This window comes from Rana temporaria, chromosome 6 (genome assembly GCF_905171775.1).
Source record: "Rana temporaria chromosome 6, aRanTem1.1, whole genome shotgun sequence".
NCBI classification, from domain to species: Eukaryota; Metazoa; Chordata; class Amphibia; order Anura; family Ranidae; genus Rana; species Rana temporaria.
Window position 1 is genome coordinate 17616310 of NC_053494.1, and position 23488 is coordinate 17639797.

At 44.2% G+C, this 23488-nt stretch overlaps 1 protein-coding gene across 1 annotated transcript; it reads left to right on the forward strand.

The window, feature by feature from the left end:
• Positions 1-288: 288 nt before the first annotated feature.
• COPS3 (COP9 signalosome subunit 3) lies at positions 289-21585 on the forward strand. Its single transcript, XM_040356349.1, has 12 exons — positions 289-486; positions 6293-6422; positions 8633-8745; positions 8856-8905; positions 9068-9160; positions 10242-10421; positions 11117-11257; positions 12820-12993; positions 16568-16654; positions 17691-17804; positions 19072-19152; positions 21294-21585. Exons 1-12 carry the CDS (start codon positions 432-434, stop codon positions 21345-21347), a joined length of 1272 nt encoding a protein of 423 aa, XP_040212283.1. The 5' UTR covers positions 289-431; the 3' UTR covers positions 21348-21585.
• The last annotated feature ends 1903 nt before the right edge of the window (positions 21586-23488 follow it).

A 23488-nucleotide genomic window follows, 5' to 3' on the forward strand; every position in this document is an offset into this window, starting at 1 on the left:
TTAATGTCAATGGAATTCTCTCTATACATAATATATATATATTGCAGCTTCAGTCATACAACCAGCATCTTGAGATCAGAAAGTGGTCACACTTTTACAGTGCATGTTCCTTGAAATGAGTGTACCAATCGGCGCCTCCCTGGTGCAATCTGATTGGTAGTTCTTTGATACCTGTTGACGGCTCCTCCCACTGCAGAAATGCAGCTAGTCGCCACCAGTGTCACCAGCTTGCGCCCCGCCCACGACGTCACCTTCCAGGAAGCGGAAGTTCAGCGCTTCCCGCGAGAAGAGGCGGGAATGTCATCGCGAGCCCGGCCGGTGAAGTCTCGCGAGATCCGGGCACTGCTGAGAGTATTGGAGTGAGTTCAGCCCGCACTCCGCTCTCCTCCGGTACCGGCCTCACCGCGGAGGGAGGCGGACACCCCGGGACAATGGCCTCCGCCCTGGAGCAGTTCGTCACCAGCGTCCGCCAGCTCTCCTCCCAAGGTGAGAGATAAGAGAGGAGGGCGGGGGCCGGCTGGGCCTACCTCAGTGTACCTCACGGGGTGTATACACTGACTGGATGCCGTGTGTAGTGTATCCCATACTATATACACTGTGTGTACATCATACCTACCTCAGTGTACCCCATACTATTCCCCTATATACACTGACTGTATACCCCATACTATATACTCTGTATATACCCCATACTATTCCTTTATACACTGACTATATACCCCATACTATATACTATGTGTATACCCCATACTATTCCTCTATACACTGACTATATACCCCATACTATATACTCTGTGTATACCTCATACTATTCCTCTATACACTGACTATATACCCCATACTATATACTCTGTGTATACCCCATACTATTCCTCTATACACTGACTATATACCCCATACTATATACTCTGTGTATACCCCATACTATTCCTTTATACACTGACTATATACCCCATACTATATACACTGTAAACTGTTGTACCCCATGCTATATACACTGTGTGTACATCATACCTACCTCAGTGTACTCCATACTATTCCCCTATATACACTGACTGTATACCCCATACTCTGTATATACCCCATACTATTCCTCTATACACTGACTATATACCCCATACTATATACACTGTGTGTGTACCCCATACTGATGTATACTGTACATCATTCCCTACCTGAGTGTATAGAGTGCCCCATCCCCCTCCATTTACACACTCTGTGCCCCATTGTGGGTGGACAGGGTCTACACTCTAGGGATCAATGACAGGAGGAGGCATGTAGGGATCAGTGGCAGTTGGGGGGGAATGTAGGGATCAATGGCAGTTGGAGAAGGCAGAGGATTGTAGGGATCAGTGGTAGTTGGTGGAGGAGGAATGTAGGGATCGGTGGAGGAGGAGGAATGTAGGGATCGGTGGAGGAGGAGGAATGTAGGGATCGGTGGAGGAGGAGGAATGTAGGGATCGGTGGAGGAGGAGGAATGTAGGGATCGGTGGAGGAGGAGGAATGTAGGGTTCGTGGCAGTTGGAGGGGGAATGTAGGGATCAGTGGCAGTTGGTGGAGGAGGGGGAATGTAGGGACCAGTTGGTGGTCTGGAGGAGGAATGTAGGGATCGGTACAGTTGGTGGAGGAGGAATGTAGGGATCGGTGGAGGAGGAGGAATGTAGGGTTCGTGGCAGTTGGTGGAGGAGGGGGAATGTAGGGACCAGTTGGTGGTCTGGAGGAGGAATGTAGGGATCGGTACAGTTGGTGGAGGAGGAATGTAGGGATCGGTGGCAGTTGGAGAAGGAATGTAGGGATCGGTGGCAGTTGGTGGAGGAGGGGGAATGTAGGGATCGTGGCAGTTGGTGGAGAAGGAATGTAGGGACCAGTTGGTGGAGGTCTGGAGGAGGAATGTAGGAATCTGTGGCAGTTGGTGGAGGAGGAATGTAGGGATGGATCGGTGGCAGTTGGTGGAGGATGGGGGAATGTAGGGATCAGTGGCAGTTGGTGGAGATGGGGGAATGTAGGGATCGGTGGCAGTTGGTGGAGGAGGGGAAATGTAGGGATCGGTGGCAGTTGGTGGAGGAGGGGAAATGTAGGGATCAGTGGCAGTTGGTGGAGGAGGAATGTAGGGACCAGTTGGTGGAGGTCTGGAGGAGGAATGTAGGGATCTGTGGCAGTTGGTGGAGGAGGAATGTAGGGATGGATTGGTGGCAGTTGGTGGAGGACGGGGGAATGTAGGGATCAGTGGCAGTTGGTGGAGGAGGGGGAATGAAGGGACCGGTGGGTGGCAGTTGGAGGAGGAATGTAGGGACCAGTTGGTGGAGGAGGAATGTAGGGACCAGTTGGTGGAGGAGGAATGTAGGGACCAGTTGGTGGAGGAGGAATGTAGGGATCAGTGGCAGTTGGTGGAGGAGGAATGTAGGGACCGGTGGCAGTTGGTGGAGGAGGGGGAATGTAGGGACCAGTTGGTGGAGGAATGTAGGGACCGGTGGCAGTTGGTGGAGGAGGGGGAATGTAGGGACCAGTTGGTGGAGGAGGAATGTAGGGACCGGTGGCAGTTGGTGGAGGAGGGGGAATGTAGGGACCAGTTGGTGGAGGAGGAATGTAGGGATCAGTGGCAGTTGGTGGAGGAGGAATGTAGGGACCGGTGGCAGTTGGTGGAGGAGGGGGAATGTAGGGACCAGTGGCAGTTGGTGGAGGAATGTAGGGACCAGTGGCAGTTGGTGGAGGAATGTAGGGACCAGTGGCAGTTGGTGGAGGAATGTAGGGACCAGTGGCAGTTGGTGGAGGAGGAATGTAGGGATCAGTGGCAGTTGGTGGAGGAGGAATGTAGGGACCGGTGGCAGTTGGTGGAGGAGGGGGAATGTAGGGACCAGTGGCAGTTGGTGGAGGAATGTAGGGACCAGTGGCAGTTGGTGGAGGAATGTAGGGACCAGTGGCAGTTGGTGGAGGAATGTAGGGACCAGTGGCAGTTGGTGGAGGAGGAATGTAGGGATCAGTGGCAGTTGGTGGAGGAGGAGGAATGTAGGGATCGGTGGCAGTTGGTGGAGGAGGAGGAATGTAGGGATCGGTGGCAGTTGGTGGAGGAGGAATGTAGGGATCGGTGGCAGTTGGTGGAGGAGGAATGTAGGGATCGGTGGCAGTTGGTGGAGGAGGAATGTAGGGATCGGTGGCAGTTGGTGGAGGAGGGGGAATGTAGGGACCAGTGGCAGTTGGTGGAGGAGGGGGAATGTAGGGACCAGTGGCAGTTGGTGGAGGAGGAATGTAGGGATCAGTGGCAGTTGGTGGAGGAGGAATGTAGGGATTAGTGGCAGTTGGATGAGGAGGATTTGCCGTCCCCCGTACATTGTGTGATTTCTGTATGACTCTCTATGAAGTGTCATGTAATAAAGCGGGAAAACGGCCGATTTCACATGCAGACACACAGGTTTCCATCAGATGCACCTTGACATAAATGTGTTTTTTTATTTTTATGCAGACACACACCACATCTGTGACATCACTTCCTCTTCCTGTTTGTGGAGAGAGGACAGTTTATTGCTAAGAGTACCGGCAGAGCCCCTCCCGTATCAGAGTTCTGCTCATCAGAGCCCCGTGTCACCAGTTTTCCCACTCTGTGTCCCCCCACAGAGTCGTCACCAGTCTCCTCTCATCGCAGCCTCCCCCATTCTCCATCAGAGCTTTTTTCATCCTCCCTTACTGAGCCACCAGACAATAGTAGCCAAGACTCAGTCTGGCAGAAATCACGGGGCTCCATACAGCCTACCTAACAGGCGCCCTCCACCCCCAAAAATATAAATTATACACAAAAATCTATATTGGTGGACACAAACACATCACTTAGAAAGTTCCTGCTAAATCTAAAAGATAAAGCTGTGTTGAGTTCAGGGGAAAAAAAAGCTGTGTGAATGAACGAGGTCCTGGGGGCTCCTTCACATGGATGGTGTGGCCTGTACTGTGTGACTGTGTTTTTTACATGGTAGGCAGCCTACGTTATGCTTGTTTTTTAATCTGATCCCTTCCTTTTGTGAACACAGGGAGTGAACAGTACCAATAACTCACTATGTTCATTCATAACTGAAGCATAGCAAACACTGCTTACTATGCTTCCGTTTATGAATGAACAGGATCCTCTGTACAGAGCCTCCTGATCATTCATTCTGCAGTGCAGCTGAGGGTAATGTTCTCAATCTCGGTCTCAAAAGTGAGACGTCGGCCCCTAATATTTCATCAAAGCGCTCCCCCCTCAAAAAAAAAAACATTTTTAAACAACTGTAATACAATGTTTTTTAATGTTAGAATTTTTTTTATTTTAACAGGTAATAAAGTAAAAAAAATAAAGCATTTTGAAACAATTGTAATTAAAAAAAAATTCTAACATTAAAAAAAAAAAAAAAGCATATTGAAACAATTGTAATACAATTTTTTTTAATGTTAGAACTTTTATTTTATTTATTACAATTGTTTCAAAATGCTTTTTTTTATTATTATTATTATTATTATTATTTTATTATTATTATTTTTACTTTTTTTCACTTTATTACCTGTTAAAATAAAATAACATTTTTAAACAACGGTAATACAATTTATTTTAACAGGTAATAAAGTAAAAAAAAAAACATTTTGAAACAATTGTAATAATAATAAAAAAGTTCTAACATTAAAAAAAATTGTATTACAATTGTTTCAATGCTTTTTTTTTTTTTTTATGTTAGATATTTTTTTTTTACAATTGTTTTTAAAAAGGTATTTTTTTTTTTTTTTTTTACTTTTTTTTCACGTTATTACCTGTTAAAATAACATTTTAAGACAACGGTAATACAATTTTTTTTATTTATTTTTTTTGAGGGGGCCGACGTCTCACTTTTGAGACCGAGATTGAGAACATTACCCTCAGCTGCACTGCAGAATGAATGATCAGGAGGCTCTGTACAGAGGTTCCTGTTCATTCATAAACTGAAGCATAATAAGTAGTGTTTGCTATGCTGCAGTTATGAATGAACAGAGTGAGTGATTGGTACTGATCACTCCCTGTGTTAACAAAAGGAAGGGGTCGGATAAAAAAAAAAAAAAAAAAACGAAACGCATTATGCTTTGAGAAAAAAAGCATGTGTGTTTTCTAACATGACCGTCCCCTTGTAGACCAGAGCCCGGGGGGCCAACGACTTTCTTTACTCGGAGATCAGCGAAGCCTCGTATTCATAACGGGGACATATCCTTCCAAACATTAAACTTTGTAGGGAAAGCAGAAGCTGTGTGTAGTTGCTCGCAGTGCTGTGGAGTCGGAGGAGATTTTGGGTACCTAGAGTCTGCAAACAATGCACCGACTCATACAAAGTTTAGATTGGAATAAAAAAAAAAGCAAGTTTAAATGTCCCAATTAACAAAAAGTTATAATTAATGACTTCTCTACTGTAAGAATAAAGACCAATGCATGCAGTGCCTCACGTAACCGCAAAACGAACACGTTAAGGCTGCATTCACACCTTCGCGTATTTACGCCCGACGCTCGTGCCGCTGGAGGGGTGATTTTACATTCTTGTCTATGAAGATGGTTCACATCTCACGCCGAAACGCCGTACGCCTGCCGCCTGAAAACAAGTCCCGGACCCTTTTTTTCAGGCGGCTTTCGGCGTTCGGCATAGACATCAATGTAAAATGTTTTGTAAAAAAAAAAGGTTAAAACGTCTCTTTTGTCGCGGCAAATCGCGGTACAATACGCCGCTATTTGTCGCGGCGAAATACGCTGCGTTATAGTGTAAAATGCAGCCTTAGTGACTGTGAAGAAGCATGCTTTTCATGTGCTTCACTATATGGCACGCAACGCACAATTAGGAGCGGCAATACTTATACTTTCCATAGTGTTGTGCTGTTACAGGGAACGCAGCGCCCATGGGTAACCTAGCCTCTCACTGATAAGGGATTAAGTAAATATGTTTTTTGCAGGACTAGAGACACTTGTATAAGTGAAGGGAATGGAGGGCCAATAGTTCAAGACTGAAGCTGTAAACCATTGGAAAAACTGCTGTCATTCAGCTAAGGCTATAAAAACTGTTCAATACAGTAGACTGTTGGCTTCCCAGCCAGTAGTCCTGTGGTAATGACATGTATGTTACCTTTCTTTCCTTCAAGGAATATATAAAATACATGTGCATATTAATACAGAGGAGTCGGAAGTACAAAAAACTGAGGAGTTGGAACATTTATCTACTGACTCCACAGCCCTGGTTGCTCATGTGACCCCTGATAATGATTTATTGAATACAATGTGATGTATAAACATCTCACTGAAGATCTCTCTCTATTTCAGGGCAAATGACTCAGCTGTGTGAGCTGATCAACAAAAGCGGGGAGCTGCTGGCAAAAAACCTCTCACACCTGGACACAGTGCTGGGGGCCCTCGATGTGCAGGAACATTCTCTGGGGGTCCTCGCTGTTTTGTAAGTCGACATTTTCCTGCTCTGCTGAAAATATAACATTGTCCTTATTTTACATAAAGCGTGCCTGACAGTAAGATACAAAGTCTGATTACAACGTGTGAGGCGCTCCATTCGCATCTCTGCATTGTGTAGCTTGAAGCTCCAAAACGCTGGAGGAGAAAAAAAAATGTATTGTCTCTGGAGATCTCCCCAACAAGTCGCCTGAAGCTCAAAAAAGTTCTGCAGGTTTTTTTTGTAGCTTGAAGTGGGCAGATTGATTGGTTCGTTTTTTGTTCCATAGAAATGCTTGATTTGAGCCATTTCGTGCATTTTTGTTGCATGTTTTTTAGAGCGTTTTTCTTCTCAAATACAATAATTTCATGAAATAATACAAAATATTTAAAATAAACCTTGACCCTAATATATATATAATCTCCTAACACTAATATTAAAGGGGTTATAAAGTTTTTTTTTTTTTTTTTTTTTCTAAATAGGTTCCTTTAAGTTAGTGCATTGTTGGTTCACTTACCTTTTTCCTTCCAGTTCCCTTCCCTTTGTCTGAATTTCTCACTTCCTGTTCCTCCTCGGTAAGCTTTCCCCCCCACACCATCATCCGAGCCATTCTAGCTGGGGGTTAGTCAGCGTGCTCGCCTCCTCCCTTGGGACTACATCATTGTCTCCCCGCAGGGGTGTAGTCCCAAGGGAGTGGGCGAGCACGCTGACTAACCCCCAGCTGGAACAGCTCGGATAATGGGGGGGGGGGGGGGGGACTTACTGAGGAGGAACAGGAAGTGAGAAATTCAGACAAAGGAAAAAAAAAAAACATTTAGAAGGGAAATGGAAGGAAAAGGTAAGAGAACCAACAATGCACTAGCTTAAAGGAACCTATTTAGAAAATAAAAAACGAACCTTTACAACCCCTTTAAACCTTAACCCCTAACCGAAGATAAAGAAATAATAAACTTCTAATCCTAATCCTGAACCCCTTATAAACGAGTTAAAAAATGAATAAAATCCAAGGAAAAAGCTGAAAAACATGGCAATAGATGATAGTTTGCTTTATTGTCTAATTAAAAATAAAATTAAAAATGCCACGCTCAGGTGTGAATTCAGCCTTAGGGTGCTTGTAAAGGAAAAAGTTCATGTTTGTACCTGCCTCACGCCCATGGAATGCATGGGGCCCTTAGGATTACATCACACCCCTCCTACCTGCTAGATCCTGGGGAATCCAGAGCAGCTGAAATATCATAAAAAGACGCTCTTGCAATCGACTGAAGTGTCTTCTCTTGAGATTTTGACAGCTATGTGTTCCCCAGGAACTTTCCCGGAAGGACGGTGAAATCTTAAAGTAGAGTTCCACCCAAAAATGGAACTTGCACTTTTTGGAATCCTAGTTCCCCCCCCCCCCCCCTCCGGTGTCACATTTGGCACCTTTCAGGGGGGAGGAGGGAGCAGATACCTGTCTAATCCAGGTATTTGCTCCCACTTCCTGGCATAGATCACCTCGGTGATCAACGCCACTTCCGGCGCCTGTTCTGTCCTCCCCGGCTGTCTTTTGGGAGACGCACAGCTCCCAGAAGACAGCAAGGAATCACTTCCTGATTCCCTTACCAAGGATGGCGGTGGCAGACATCGCGGGCTCCCTGGACAGGTGAGTGTCCATATAATAAAAGTCAGCAGCTGCAGTATTTGTAGCTGCTGGCTTTGTATGTGTGTAAACAAAGTTTTTTTTTTTTTTTTTTTTTTTTTTTTTTTTTTGGACCTCTGCTTTACCCAGCGATGCAGAAGATGGGTTTTATTTGTTTCCTTAAAGCAGAGGTCCAGCTTAAAAAAAAAATTCAAATTAAAAGTCAGCAGCTACAGTGTCTGTAGCTGCTGACTTAATAACTCACTTTCCTGTCCAGGGTGCCCGCGATGTCGGCAGCCGAATTGGAGTTGAGGTGACACCTTCTGTTGGCCAGCCAAAGTTATTAAAATGCAAGCTTTTGGGATCACTTGCATCCCTGAATAAAACCTAATGAGGGGACCAATGTGAGTCCTCAAAGCTTGCATTTTTAAACTAAATTTGACTGATAACTCCAAACTTATAGATGGCAAACCCAATACAATACTACTGCTTTGTTTGAATGAAAAAAAAGATTAATTTTCTGGAAGACAGCTGTGACAACCATTAAATGTCTCGTATACAAGTTTTGCAAAATTCAAGTGACAATATGTTTTTATTTTTTTAGGTTTGTCAAATTTTCCATGCCCAGTATTCCTGATTTTGAGACCCTGTTTTCTCAAGTCCAGCTCTTTATCAGCACTTGTAACGGAGAACACATTAGATACGCTACAGACACCTGTATGTATTACTCCTTTGTAAAGTTGTAGTTTTTTTTCATATGTATAACATTGTAGGTTGTTTTTTTTTTTTTTTTTTTTATTCATTAATTATTTTGTCTTTCTGAGCAGTTGCTGGTCTATGCCATCAGTTAACAAATGCACTTGTGGAAAGAAAGCAGGTGAGTGAGATTCGATGTGTACTTTATTATCACAGTATGCATAGGACATGTTTTAAATTTGTAACCAAACTATAATTGAGCTGCAAAAATGAAAAGCATGCCAGTATATTGCCATTACCATGAATTTTTCTGTTTGTTTTTTTTTAATGCAAAACTGGACAGCCCCTGAGAGGGATCTGCGTTATCAGACAAGCCATAGACAAGATGCAAATGAATACAAATCAACTGACCTCAGTTCATGCAGATCTTTGTCAGGTAAGAATGCAGAGTCACAGCATGGCTATAATCTTCTATGTACCCCCCCCCCCCCCAGAATGATATACAGTGAAAGGCATAAAAGCAGCTGTATTAAACCTGAGGATTGCTTAACACCTTGACCTCTGGAAGGTTTTACCCCCTTCATGAGCAGGGCATGTTCTGCTTTTCAGAGCTGTGCTACTTTACAGTGGAACTTCATTCTCCAAATCAGCATTGAATTATGCTGCTAGCATTAGTGAATGGATAGAAAAGTATATAGTATTGATTTAAACTTTTTTTTCATTTTTTTTGTTACATTTCTTCAGTTCCTTGCCTAGGCAGATGGCATACATTCCAGAAGTCTTCAGGAGGGGAGGAGGGGGTTTTCTCTGCTAAGCACTCTCCTGCATGCATGCTTGAGCCAAGTTCAGATGGATTCCAGGAAGTAAATGCAACATGAATCGTTTTCCTTTACTCAAGATGACCACAGATAGAAATGCTAGGGGGGTGTTTTTCAAAGTGATTTCTCCACCTAATAAATCATGGCGACACGGATGGATGGGGGAGTTTGCTTTGAATATTAAAAATTAATTAAATTGTGTTTGGTTTGTGGTGCTCAGATTCAGTGAAGATCCGCCACTTTAACTGGCATTTGCACATGACCATACGCAAATTAACTTTATATAATGTTCACACAAATAGAGCTTTCTTTTGGGCGGTATTTGAGTTTTATTTTTTATAACCCAAAAAAAGAACAAAAATTTTAAGATTTTCTAATTTCTGTTAAAACAGATCAACTTTCTTCAGAAATAAGTCAAATAGAGAGGAGCGTAGCATCAAACCTTGAGGGTTGAACGTAGGTGACCCAAGGCTGCCAAACCCAAATATTGTAATGGGTGTCTGAGCGCAATAGTCATTCAGAGTGTGACAGCGCTGAAAAGTGGCCTGGGCAGGAAGGTTCCTTCCTTCTCGTCTTCTTTGGTTTCATTTTTATTTTACTTCGTTGGCTGTGTTTTGAAAATTAACTGATTTGGTGTGAAATAGAGCATTTTGTATCTATTGCTAAAATCTAATTCTGCTTTCCTTCCCATCCTTACAGCTCTGTTTGTTAGCAAAATGCTTTAAGCCAGCGCTTGCTTATTTAGACGTAGATATGATGGACATCTGTAAAGAAAATGGTGCTTACGATGCTAGACCCTTCCTGTGCTACTACTACTATGGAGGCATGATCTACACAGGGCTAAAGAACTTTGAGAGGGCGCTTTATTTTTACGAACAGGTAGGTGAAATCTCTTTTTATATAATGCAAATGAAGAAGGGTATCGGTGTTGTACAAAAAAAGTGATTTTTAATAATTTTTAATGGTAACTCTTCTTTTTCTTGTTGATTTCAAAGTTTAACCACGTCTCCCTGGGTGGACGTCCTATGACATCCTCAGATTTAAATGTTTATACCGGAATGATTCCTGCAGCTACATGCATGATCCCGGTAACATTTTCAACAGCCAGTGATCTTTAATGTAGGTATGATCTGAGTGGCTATGGAGCTGCCTGATCACTTCTACAGGCAGTGGAAGGGGATGCACCCCCCTTCTCCCTGCCGCTGCTAATCCCGTGCTCTCCCATCCATTCAGGGAGCCCAGGACCACTCCAATCAGCAACATCAGCTGCAATACACAGATGAACTGTGTATTGCATTCCTCCCTCTCTGAGATCAGAAATGGAAAGTATTTTCCGGTTCTTTGTTTACGAACCATTACCGCAATCTGATCACACTGATCTTGGTTTGATTAGATGCTTTTTGAGGTCAGGTGGGGACATTTCTCCATAAAGAGGACCTGTCATGCTTTTGTTAACTCATTATAAAATACTTGCCTTAGAAGATGGAATCTGGTTGCTATATGTAACCTGAACCAAGCATGTGTTTTTAAATCGTTCTGTTCTAACTTGATTCGTCTGTTTTTCTCCTCTCTAGGCAATTACAACGCCGGCCATGGCAGTCAGTCACATCATGTTGGAATCTTATAAAAAGTATATCCTAGTTTCTTTGATCCTTCTAGGAAAAGTTCAACCGCTGCCTAAATATACCTCACAGATCGTCGGTAGATTTATTAAGGTAAGCTGTTACAGGTCGCTTCGATTTCCGGCTGTCCAGGTGCATGTAATAGTGAGGACTTGCAGAATGCTCAAATCATTAGTAACCAATTAGATTTCAGTTTCCAGAGGTCACATCCGTTGAGGCTTGTGGCAAGATGCCTTGGGTGGCAGCACACTGCTTTTCAAGTTTAGCAAACACCAATGTTACATTACATAGTGAGCCCTAAGGCTGGGTTCACACTTATGTGATTCGCACCACATTCCTGTGCACATCGCATGCGATATCTGTGCGATGCAAATTCGGCCCTACAGTTTGTATGGCTGAAATCGCATTCGTACCAAAATGGTTCAGGACCTTTTCTTGGCCAGCACTGAAATCTGAATGCAGATTCCACAGTTCGCAATGCGTTCTTTTAACCGATATGGGGGTGTCATTCACTTTTTTTATTGACACCCGCAGCGGTTCACGGAGAGCCGTGTGAACTGCCTGCGATTCAGATGTGATGCGGGAACCCGCAAAGGAAACAATGTGGTTTCCACAGCGCACCAGTGTGAACGGAACTTAGTGTGGCCGTTAAAACCAAGCTGGAGAAAAGTTGTAGATTCGGCTGTGCATGCCATGTTTAGGGCATGCCATGTGCATGCCCTAAACCCAGAAGTAGACAGCGAAGTACAGGTACGACGCTTTGCTTACAGCCACTGCTCGGCCACAGTACATTGTGGGCGGTCAGATAGTGGTTGAAGAAAAAGACAGGCTTTTAGTAATAATGGCATGGGGGGAGTTGACATTTTGGGCACTTGTTATGTTAAATCCTGAGTGAATATGATATCAAAGTTAGTTTTTAAAGGTCCTTTGAAACGGACATATCTCTAAATGTTTATAACTCTCTTCTGCTTTAGCATGCAAAAAAATGGGGGCATGCAGGTTACACGTGAACTGTACCTTCTGACAAGGCAGTGCTTGCTGGCCTGGTTTCCAATGTCATGGGGGCATGACGCATAATTGGAATATTACTTCTAGGTACAGAGTCACTTAAGTGAAATTCTCTCCGTAACTTTCAGTACGTTTACATACGGTCCAATGACTGGGAGAATATGTGCTGACCTTTTTGATGGGCCTCATTCACATGGGGCATAACTAGAGCATACGCCTGTTCTGAAGTCAGGCGGGACCCGGTGAAAGCCGGGACACAGCTGCTGCTCTGTTTGACATCCATGCGGGTGCACGGCCCCAAAGGCAGACATTGCGTGTTCGGGGCCATGCACCCACACAATGTCAAATTGGGAGCAGCAGCCGTGTCTTAACTGACTTGACTAGGACTGGCTGCATGGATATGCACATAACACCTCATACCAGTGCAGGCAAAACACGGGCATACGCTATAGTGTGCTCTGTGTAAACCAGGCCTTAATCTTCAAATCCATGTACGTATCTGTGGCAGTTATGAACAACCAGTCTTTGAGATACTAATGGGCCTTCCTAAAGGCGTGGCAGAAATACCAACAGGGTTACCACATACCGCAAAAGCAGTGGGCTTGATAAGCATGGACATTTTCACTGACATTTGTTTTATTTTGCAGCCTCTTAGCAATGCCTACCATGAGCTAGCACAGGTCTATTCAAGCAACAACCCGGCAGAGCTGCGGAACCTGGTGAACAAACACGGCGAGACCTTTACCAGAGACAATAACATGGGGCTGGTGAAACAGTGTCTTTCCTCCCTGTACAAAAAGAATATTCAGAGACTTACCAAAGTAAGAATCCGCACACCTTTCACTCCAGTCTGTAGCCCTTCTATCCCAGATAATGAGGCTCATATTACACGTGGAGGAAATGTATTTCCTAAATGTTGGCTTTTATTTTCATATCTGGGTTGCAGTGTTTCCACTTTCCTTTTTGAACTACGTTTTTTGTATTCTTTAAAAAGACTCGGAGCATTTTACAGTACAAAGATATAGCAGAATCATGGGATGCATATCGGTAATACAGGGTAGTGATTTCATAAAATTTTCAATAAAGATAATTTTAGGTGTCCTAGTACAGTGAGACTCCAATGAAGAACATCTGTGTAGCTATAGTCGGTGGTACAATCGCTCCTAGAGGTTTTCAATTAACTGGTGAGGGCTGTAGGTTGTTGGGAAAATGTTCCACAAGAGAAGACCTAAGGGGGGGGGGTTGGTAAAGAATGGGTCAAAGTGAATTGGGGTACGGGACAAAACGAGGATTAGCATGCCAGTGGGGGTAAAGATAGAAGTGCGGGGAGGGGGGGGGGCTTTCCCCTGTAGCGTGCGACTATAGGAAGCGATCTGCACTAGTTATAAGTATAGTGGATTGCAGATTCCTTCCTATCATTTTGCTTTACAGTCATGTTAAAAAAAAAATAATAATAATAAAGTCAGCAATTACAATAACTGCAGCTGCTGACTTTAAATATATGAAAACTTACCTGTCTTGGGCGCCCACGATGTCGGCACCCAAAGCTGATCTTGTCTAGTCGGGGCGCCACCATCTTTGGTAAGGGTTACTTGTTCCCTACTGCGCATGCATGCGAGTCGCGCTGCGCAATCCCACTGGTCCCTGCTATCTTCTGGGACCTGTCTCCCAGAAGACAGCAGGGGGGTGGCGGAGGTCGTCACAGCGTCCTATGCCCAGGAGTGGGAGCAAATACCTGTATTACACAGGTATCTGCTCCCTCCTCCCCCCTAAAAGGTGTCAAATGTGACACCGGGGGGGGAGGGGGGCAGGGGCGCATAATGCCTGGCTGTCACACTGACCATATTTTTTCTAACACGCTTTATTGCCATATGCACGAAGGAGAATACAATTTACAGACCTCAAATGCATATAAATATATATATATATATATATATATATATATATATATATATATATATATATATATATATATATATATATATTCTTCAATACAAGTATTCCACGCATATCTCCTCAAATATCTGCAACAGTAATATTTACTCTACTGTGCAATCATAAAATATTCAGACCCCCTTCGCATCTTTCAATTTTGTTGTGTTGCAGCCTGATACTATTGCTTACATTTTATTTTTTTCCTTAATCTATACTCGGTAACCCATAATGACAAAGTGAAAACTGAATTTAAAAGAAAAAATCAGAAATATCACATTGGTATACAATGAGGGGGGGGGGGGGGGAGTATTTAAACCCCTGTTTTTTTTGTACATTTGCCCACTCACAAATGAGTCTATAATTTTAATGTTAGGTTTATTTTACAGTGAGACAGAATAACAAACCTTTCCAGGAAAAATACATTTAAAAAGACGTATAAATTGATTTGGGTTTTAATGAGTAAAATAAGTATTTGATCCCCTATTGGCAAGATTTCTGGCTCCCAGGTGTCTTTTTATATACAGGTAACAAGCTGAGATTAGGAGCACTCAAAGATAGTGCTCCTAATCTCAGCTTGTTACCTGTATAAAAGACACCTGTCCACAGACGCAATCGATCAGATTACAATCTCTCCACCATGGCCAAGACCAAAGAGCTGTCCAAGGATGTCAGGGAGAAGATTGTAGACCTACACAAGACCATCGCCAAGCTGCTTAGTGAGAGGGTGACAACAGTTGGAGCAAAAATTTGCAAATGGAAGAAACGCGAAATAACTGTCAGTCTCCCTTGGTCTGGAGCTTCATGCAAGATCTGACCTTGTGGAGTTTCAATGATCATGAGAACGGTGAGGAATCGGCCCAGAACTACACGGGAGAATCTTGTCAATGATCTCCAGGCAGCTGGGACCATCGTCACCAAGAAAACAATTGGTAACACTACACTGTGAAGGACTGAAATCCTGCAGCACCCGCAAGGTCCCCCTGCTCATGAAAGCACATGTACAGGCCCGTCTGAATCACTCAGGTGTTCATTGGCAAACTTCAGAGGAGAACTGGGTGAAAGTGTTGTGGTCAGATGAGAGCAAAATCGAGCTCTTTGGCATCAACTCGGCTCGCTGTGTTTGGAGGAAGAGGAATGCTGTCTGACCCCAAGAACACCACCCCCCCCCCCCATCATGGAGGTGGAAATATTATGCTTTGGTATGTTTTTCTGCTAAGGGACAGATCAACTTCATTACATCAAAGGGATGATGGACGGGGCTGTGTACTGTCACGTCTTGGGTGAGAACCTTTTTCCCTCAGCAAGGGCATTGAAAATGGGCCATGGATGGGTATTCCAGTATGACATTGTGGCCATGGCCGTGTGTTTTTTAGGTTAAAGGAGTTGCTTAAGAAGAATAACATTAAGGTCCTGAAGTGGCCTAGCCGGTCTACAGACCTTAATCCCATAGGAAATATGTGGAGGGAGCTGAAGGTTTGAGTTGCCAAACGTCATCCCCGAAACCTTAATGACTTGTAAAGGATCTGCAAAGAGGAGTGGGGAAAAAAATCCCTCCTGAGATGTGTGCAAACCTGGTTGGCAACTACAAGAAACTTCTGACCTCTGTGATTGCCAACAAAGGGTTTTGCCACCAAGTACAAAGTCATGTTTTGTGAAGGGGTCAAATACTTATTTCACTCATTAAAATGCAAACTTGGTTGAAATGTGTGGTTTTTTTTTTGTCTCTAAAATAAACCTAATCATTTCTTTGTTGGTGGGCAAAAGTACAAAATCGGCATGGGATCAATTACTTTTTTCCCTCACCAAGTACATATTTCAGATAAATTCAGGCATTTCTAATATGTTTTCACTTTGTCATTATGGGCTACTGAGTGTAGATTGAGAACATAATTCTACTTTAACAACTGTAGCATCAGGCTGCAACATAACAAAACAAAAAAAAGTGGGGGTATGAATGCACTGTATTCCAACTTACCACTTTTTAACCTTTCACCTGCTGATCCTGCCCATAACACACTTCCTGTCCAATGGTGACGCTCACACATCACTGTATCTATAGAGGAACATCTTCCTTAGTTCGATTACAATATGTATATGCTTTTAATTGTATATTAAACAGACCAATAAGGAAGAAATTAGAAGTCCAAATATACTGGTTATTCAGAGACCTATTTAAATGCAATTTTACCATTGAACGTGTTCCCACTTTAGGCCTAGGTTCACACTATTGTGTGCGCGCATTTGGCGTGCTAGTTACAGGTACAGCAGCCTATTTATTTGAATGGGCTGCTTTACCCACGAGAAATTATAGGTTTGGGATGTGTGCGGTTTTATGCACACTGGGCTCCGACACGCATGTGAACCTAGGCTTATATTGGTGCAGTGCTTCCTCTGAGCGGCAAAGGGGAGAATATATGAATTGGGCTGCAGTCTTCTAATCTGTGTTATTCCCTCCTACAGACGTTTCTTACCCTCTCCCTACAAGACATGGCTAGTAGAGTTCAGTTATCAGGTGCTCATGAGGCTGAAAAATATGTTCTGTATATGGTAAGATATTGTCCTTGTCTTTTAAGTGACATTTGTGTGATTTTATTTTTTATTATAGGTAACATTTGTAATTTTAGGTTCCCCCATTTACCCTGAAGAAACATAATCTTATCACTGCATGCAGAGGTTAGAATGGGAATGCGGTTTCACATTTAATTATGCAACAGTAATGAATTGAGTTATCTTTCTGTGCCTGTCTGGGCTCACAGAGCCTAACCAAAAAGTGTTTATCGGTGCTTATTAGTGACTATTTGGTTTGTTCAGCTGTGAACTTCCACTCATCGGATTCAACCCCCCCCCAGCGCCACAATTGGCACCTTTTGGGGGGACATCCTTTGCCACTTTTCCGGGAATCCGGGCCATGGGGCTTCCTCCTCCCCTGGCCACCGGGCCAGTAGGAGAGAGGTGCAGACCTCGCACATGTGCAGTAGGGTTCCCGGCGTGAACCCCAAAGGGTACCCTTACCCATAATGGTGGCGGCAGCACCCGACAGCTAATGGAAACGTCGGCTGCGGGTGCCGACATCACTGGACTCCAGGACAGGTAAGTGACCATTTATTAAAAGCCAGCATCTGCAGTATGTGTAGCTGCTGGTTTTTAATTTAATTTTGGGCAGAACACTGCTTTAATGTGGAATCTTAAACCTAACTAGCCTTAATAAAATCCCCCCCCCCCCCCCCCCCTTCCTAATACCTGTGCTGACTAACCTATGTAAGAGATTTTATATACAAATTTCCTGCACACTTTGGTACTAATCCCCTATGTTGGCTAGCAGTGGCTGCAGTGGAGAAGAGGGAGTGCTCGACAATAGCTGGTAGAGCCAGGATTGGTGACATCACCCATGGGCTGCTATGGCCAATCCATTTTTATTGTCGCTCCCTCCTCTCCCCTGCAGCCGCTGCTTGTGTGGCAGAGAAAGGGGGCATTTTTACAGATTTTTATGTTTTTTAAGCTAGAATTTCACTTAAGTGTCGGAGTTCAAAGAATGATGACATCCGTTGTGTTTTTGTTGATTTAAAGTGTCTTCCTATTTCAGATAGAAGATGGAGAAATCTTTGCAAGTATTAATCAGAAGGATGGGATGGTGTGCTTTCATGATAATCCAGAGAAATACAACAATCCAGCTATGCTTCATAATATTGATCAGGAGGTAAGCTGGAAACCCTGCAGGGTCTAACGTGGACAGTGGAGTGCAAGGAAGACCCCAGGGGTTTTGAGATCCTTGATGTCTCTTTAAAGCGGCCCTCAGATTTCACGTCAGCATGCAAAGATGCATGCTAGTTTGAAATTGCAAACAGGTTCCTCCTCCCTCCCCCTTCGTATTGCCTTCAGGAAAATAGTGTACCTAAACTGCACGATTGTGTCCTACTGAGCATGCGCGAGATGAAACGCCTGCCGTCATGCATTCAATTTTGGGTATACACCATGCAAAATTAGTAATTTCCTGGGGTAAAAAGGCTTCTCCCTGAGATCTTGGAAGGGGTTTTCTTTTCCAAAATAGATGCCTGTAGTGTTGTATGGCGCATGCGCAGGATGAAACCCATGACATCATGACAATCCACTACACTGCCAAAATTAGAGGTGAGGAGGTTATGTTCTATAAACCACTGTGTTATTGGACAATGCTACCAATTACAGTAAAACCTTGGTTTGCAAGCATAATTCGTTCCAGAAACATGCTTGTTTTTTACAGGGTATAAAAGAGAAGAGAGGCTCCTCTAAGTGTAGCAATAAGTTGCTAAATGTTGTTCCTTTATTAAATGTAATCATATTGTTACACTTGGAGGCTCCTCTCTTCTTTTTTTATACTCATTTGTGACATAACGCTACTCTTATATCAAGACATCGCTTGTATATCAAGGCAAAATTTATGAAAACATTTTGCTTGTCTTGCAAAACGCTCTCTAACAAAGTTGCTCTCAAACCAAGGTTTTACTGTATAACATGTTTCAGCCACTAGTGGTTGGAGGAAAGAGAATAGTTCTGTCATTGAGTGGGGAGCAGAAGGGGAACCTTTTACTCATGGGTTGGGCATCATTACACCGCTGACAGATTACACAGCTGAAGTGTTGATTAGTGTTCTCGCTATGCTGGATGTAAGATGCAATGGGTGTATGAATCACGAGAAAAGCTGAACAGAATTGCTAATATTTTGGCAGATTAAACCAGTTCTCTATTTCATTAGTGTTTGGCTGAATTCCAAATTAAATGATTTGCCCAAACTGCTAGAGGTGTAGCTGTGTTGATTCACTTGTGGCTCTCACACCAGCACCGGATTTATGGAGCTTTGAACCCACTTTGTGCTCATCTCTGTATATCCCACTTAACATGTTGCAAACATTACACCCATCTGTACCCTATATATAGTACATTAAAGGCATGCAGAAATGTAATTGTTTGGTTTATTCTCTCACCAGATGCTTCGATGTATAGACCTTGATGACCGGTTAAAGGCAATGGATCAGGAGATCACCATGAACCCACAGTTTGTTCAGAAGGTAGGATAATCTGTACACATTGTTCACATGCAAGTGTTTTTCTCTATCCACATCATTATAAATAAAATCTCAGTACTTGGGGGACCACAGAACTTGCAATGACATCCATGTCAACCCAACCAACACGTCCTTTCCCTTTTTTATTGGTTGGTCACGGGGCAATATAAATGTTTTGCAGAGATTGCTAGCATTTTTAATATCTCTTGCTAAAAAGCCTCTCTTGTAGATCTTGAGTGCTGCTGGGCACCGCCATCTTTGGTGTGATATGGGCAGTCTCAGCTATCACTATTAAGGATGAGCTCCGGCGTGTTTGCACACCCCACGTGCAGAGCCCGCCAGGAAGTCGGCAGTGGGCTGCGTTAATCACAGGCAGTGAGACATTTTCCGATCTCTGCAGCCATGCATCAGGACAATGTGTCACTGCCTGTGATTAGCGCAGCGCAATACCGACTTCCTGGCGGGCTCTGCACGTGGGGTGTGCGAACATGCCGGAGCTCATCCTTGGTCACTATAGTATTCCACTTTGCTGCTCCCCAGCATTTGCTGGGATAGTTTGTGTTCTACTGCGTTTCCCCCAAAATAAGACCTACTGTTCTTTTCCAGGAGGGCTGCAATATAAGCCCTACCCCAAATATAAATCCTAGTTTCAAATTCTATAATCCACCTATTAGAGTATTTTATATAATGTACAATGTGTGTTTCTGTAATATTGTGCCAACTACCTTCAGTACAGCTCACCTCCTGCTGCTCTCCCTCTCCCGGCAGTCAGTGGGGGATCTGGGGGGGGGGGGGGGGGACGCAGAGCTCTGGTGGGTCACAGAAGCGCCAAGTGTCATTGTAACAAAGGTATTTGGCACAATTTTATTACAGAAACACACACATTGTACATTATATAAATACTGTAATAGAGTGGATTAGAGGATTTTACAAGCATTTTAACTCGGCTCACACTGGGGATTTCTGACAGGCAGGGAGAGAGAAGGCTAGAGAAGACAGCACATTTCATGGTGAGACCTACCCCGAAAATAAGCCCTACTGTGTCTTTTGTTGCCAAAATTAATAATAATAAATTAATAATTTTGTAAAAACAGTGGTACCTGGGTGGAGGGGTTAATTGGTGACAGGGTCTCTTTATAGCTGAACTAAACGTTTTAAAGGGATATTAAAGTCGTTTATACTTGCCTGCTCTGTGCAGCAGTTGTTCTTGGGTCCATCACGGAGCTCCTGACCCCTTCCTCCTGCCAGGTGCCCCAACAGTGAACAGCTTGCAATGGGGGCACCCAATCAGGTTTGCTCCCGAGCTGTGGCTCTGCATGTCCATTCACACACAGCTGCCCCTTTCTCTCCTGATTGGCTCGCTGCTAATGAAAAGGCAGAGTCCACAGAGAGCCAAGGCACTCGTTCGTGCACATATCTGGATCGAGATGGGGCTCAGGTAATAGGATAAAATGCATGAAGGTAAAAAGAACTGTGAGCCCTTAGAACCACTTTACTTATCTTTCCAATTGTCCCTCTTGTGCTGGCATCGCATCTTCTCCTGTGTGCGTTTTTGGCCCACCTTTATTGGCAGGTAAAAGAGCTAGTCATCCTGGCACGTAGGGTGGAGACACTACTTGCGCTGTGCAAGAGCTGATTGGAGTAAAGGGATACTCCCCCCTCCACATAGGCAGAGGAATGAACATGCAGAGCTCTAATCTGCATAGACCAGCTCACTGCTAATTTACCGCTAAGCTCTCTCCCTGACACCAATTTTCAGCTCATGTGTCAGAAGTGACTCATGCTGATAAGGGGATCAAAGCATCAGAGAGAAACGACACTTGGAGCTTTAGAGAGATAAGTAAACACTTCTCTCCTCATTGGCTGAATGACTTTGACAGCAGCGGGAGCCAATGCAGCTGCGCTGATGTCTCGGCCAATGAAGGGAGTCCTGGGTAGCTGAGACACTGCTGCAACATCACTGGATCTTGAGGGGGCTCAGGTAAGTATTAGAGAGGCTGCTGCACAGAGAAGGCTGACTTTTCATACTTTTTTTTTTTTTTTTGTTTTGCTTTAAAGAAGTGATACCTAAACAATGATACTTAAATGATGTCCTCCGCACATGGGGAGTGTATGTATATGATGTGGGTTGTTGTGTGTTGCAGAGTATGGGCTCACAAGAAGACGACTCAGGAAGCAAGCCATCCAGTTATTCTTGAAGGGAAGGACTTCCTCCCAAACTCCAGAATGTGGATTGTCAGCAATGCAAAACGTTTCTCAATTCAGCCTAAAACACGTCTTCACAAAGCAATTGGGAGAAACTCTATTTCTGCCTGGACATTGAAATATACCTGGAAATCCAATATTTATGAAGTTTCTCTGTCCTGTATGCGTTACCAGTTATACTCTGAGGAACGGAATACAACCTATACAAATAAAGTCTGTTGTGAATTTGTCTGTGGAAAGACCCTCATTTTATATCTGAAGCACTTACCTGCCTACTGGTGTAAAGCAGCTACTGTACTATTAGAGGGGCTATCAGAATAGAAACTAGGAACTGCCATTGTGAGCATTTATAATGGAGTGATTACATTCTTATCCTGTGTCCCTTGATTTTGCCTAGGGTACCCATAAAGGGCACACTTCCCTTGCTCCCCCGGTAGCCAGTGTTCTCCTCTCTCCAGCGTTCTGGGTCCTGCAATTCATGTAATGGTGTCTGAGCTAATGGTACCAAAAGAGAAGAGGCTTCGGAGGACCAGTTGCAGTGGGGAGACCAGCAAAGCTCCAGCATGGCAGCTGGCCCAGCATTGTATCAGGATAAGGAGACTGCTCTGGATAAACAAATTGCAGTGTGACAGTGGAGCTCCTCTGGTTAGTACTGAGAGCCACACTGATCTGCAGCTGCATGGTCACTTTGACAGCCCAGTTGTCCTCTGCATTAATTTATGAGCAAAAGCTGCTGTGGCATGCTGCAACAGCTGTGATCATCGCATCACAGGCGTATATAGCACAGGCTTCTGAAGACAAGTCCTCCACTCCCAGGTCCATGTGAAATCTCTTGCGCAGTCTCTGTACAATCTGGTCCATATATAATAGTACAATAATTGTAATTTAGGATTGCTATAGTGCTAAGTTTACAATATAAGGGAGACAACTGGTTGGTATCGGTGTAAGGAATAGCGGACCATGGTTGGTATCGGTGTAAGGAATAGCGGCCCATGGTTGGTATCGAGCGGCCCATGGTTGGTATCGGTGTAAGGAATAGTGGCCCATTGTTGGTATCGGTGTAAGGAATAGCGGCCCATGGTTGGTATCGGTGTAAGGAATAGCGGCCCATGGTTGGTATCGGTGTAAGGAATAGCGGCCCATGGTTGGTATCGGTGTAAGGAATAGTGGCCCATTGTTGGTATCGGTGTAAGGAATAGCGGCCCATGGTTGGTATCGGTGTAAGGAATAGCGGCCCATGGTTGGTATCGGTGTAAGGAATAGCGGCCCATGGTTGGTATCGGTGTAAGGAATAGCGGCCCATTGTTGATATCGGTGTAAGGAATAGTGGCCCATTGTTGGTATCGGTGTAAGGAATAGTGGCCCATTGTTGGTATCGGTGTAAGGAATAGTGGCCCATTGTTGGTATCGGTGTAAGGAATAGTGGCCCATTGTTGGTATCGGTGTAAGGAATAGCGGCCCATGGTTGGTATCGGTGTAAGGAATAGCGGCCCATGGTTGGTATTGAGCGGCCCATGGTTGGTATCGGTGTAAGGAATAGCGGCCCATGGTTGGTATCGGTGTAAGGAATAGCGGCCCATGGTTGGTATCGGTGTAAGGAATAGCGGCCCATGGTTGTAATCGGTGTAAGGAATAGCGGCCCATGGTTGGTATCGGTGTAAGGAATAGCGGCCCATGGTTGGTATCGGTGTAAGGAATAGCGGCCCATGGTTGGTATCGGTGTAAGGAATAGCGGACCATGGTTGGTATCGGTGTAAGGAATAGCGGCCCATGGTTGGTATCGAGCGGCCCATGGTTGGTATGGGTGTAAGGAATAGCGGCCCATGGTTGGTATGGGTGTAAGGAATAGCGGCCCATGGTTGGTATGGGTGTAAGGAATAGCGGCCCATGGTTGGTATGGGTGTAAGGAATAGCGGCCCATGGTTGGTATGGGTGTAAGGAATAGCGGCCCATGGTTGGTATGGGTGTAAGGAATAGCGGCCCATGGTTGGTATCGGTGTAAGGAATAGCGGCCCATGGTTGGTATGGGTGTAAGGAATAGCGGCCCATGGTTGGTATGGGTGTAAGGAATAGCGGCCCATGGTTGGTATGGGTGTAAGGAATAGCGGCCCATGGTTGGTATGGGTGTAAGGAA

What these genes read in the sequence shown, in the direction of transcription:
- COPS3 (XM_040356349.1), top strand. Translation starts at nt 432, where the DNA reads ATGGCCTCCGCCCTGGAGCAGTTCGTCACCAGCGTCCGCCAGCTCTCC. An exon ending in TCGTCGGTAGATTTATTAAG is followed by an intron (nt 11,258 to 12,819) that starts GTAAGCTGTTAC and finishes TTTATTTTGCAG; the next exon opens with CCTCTTAGCAATGCCTACCA. An exon ending in TTCATAATATTGATCAGGAG is followed by an intron (nt 17,805 to 19,071) that starts GTAAGCTGGAAA and finishes TTCTCTCACCAG; the next exon opens with ATGCTTCGATGTATAGACCT.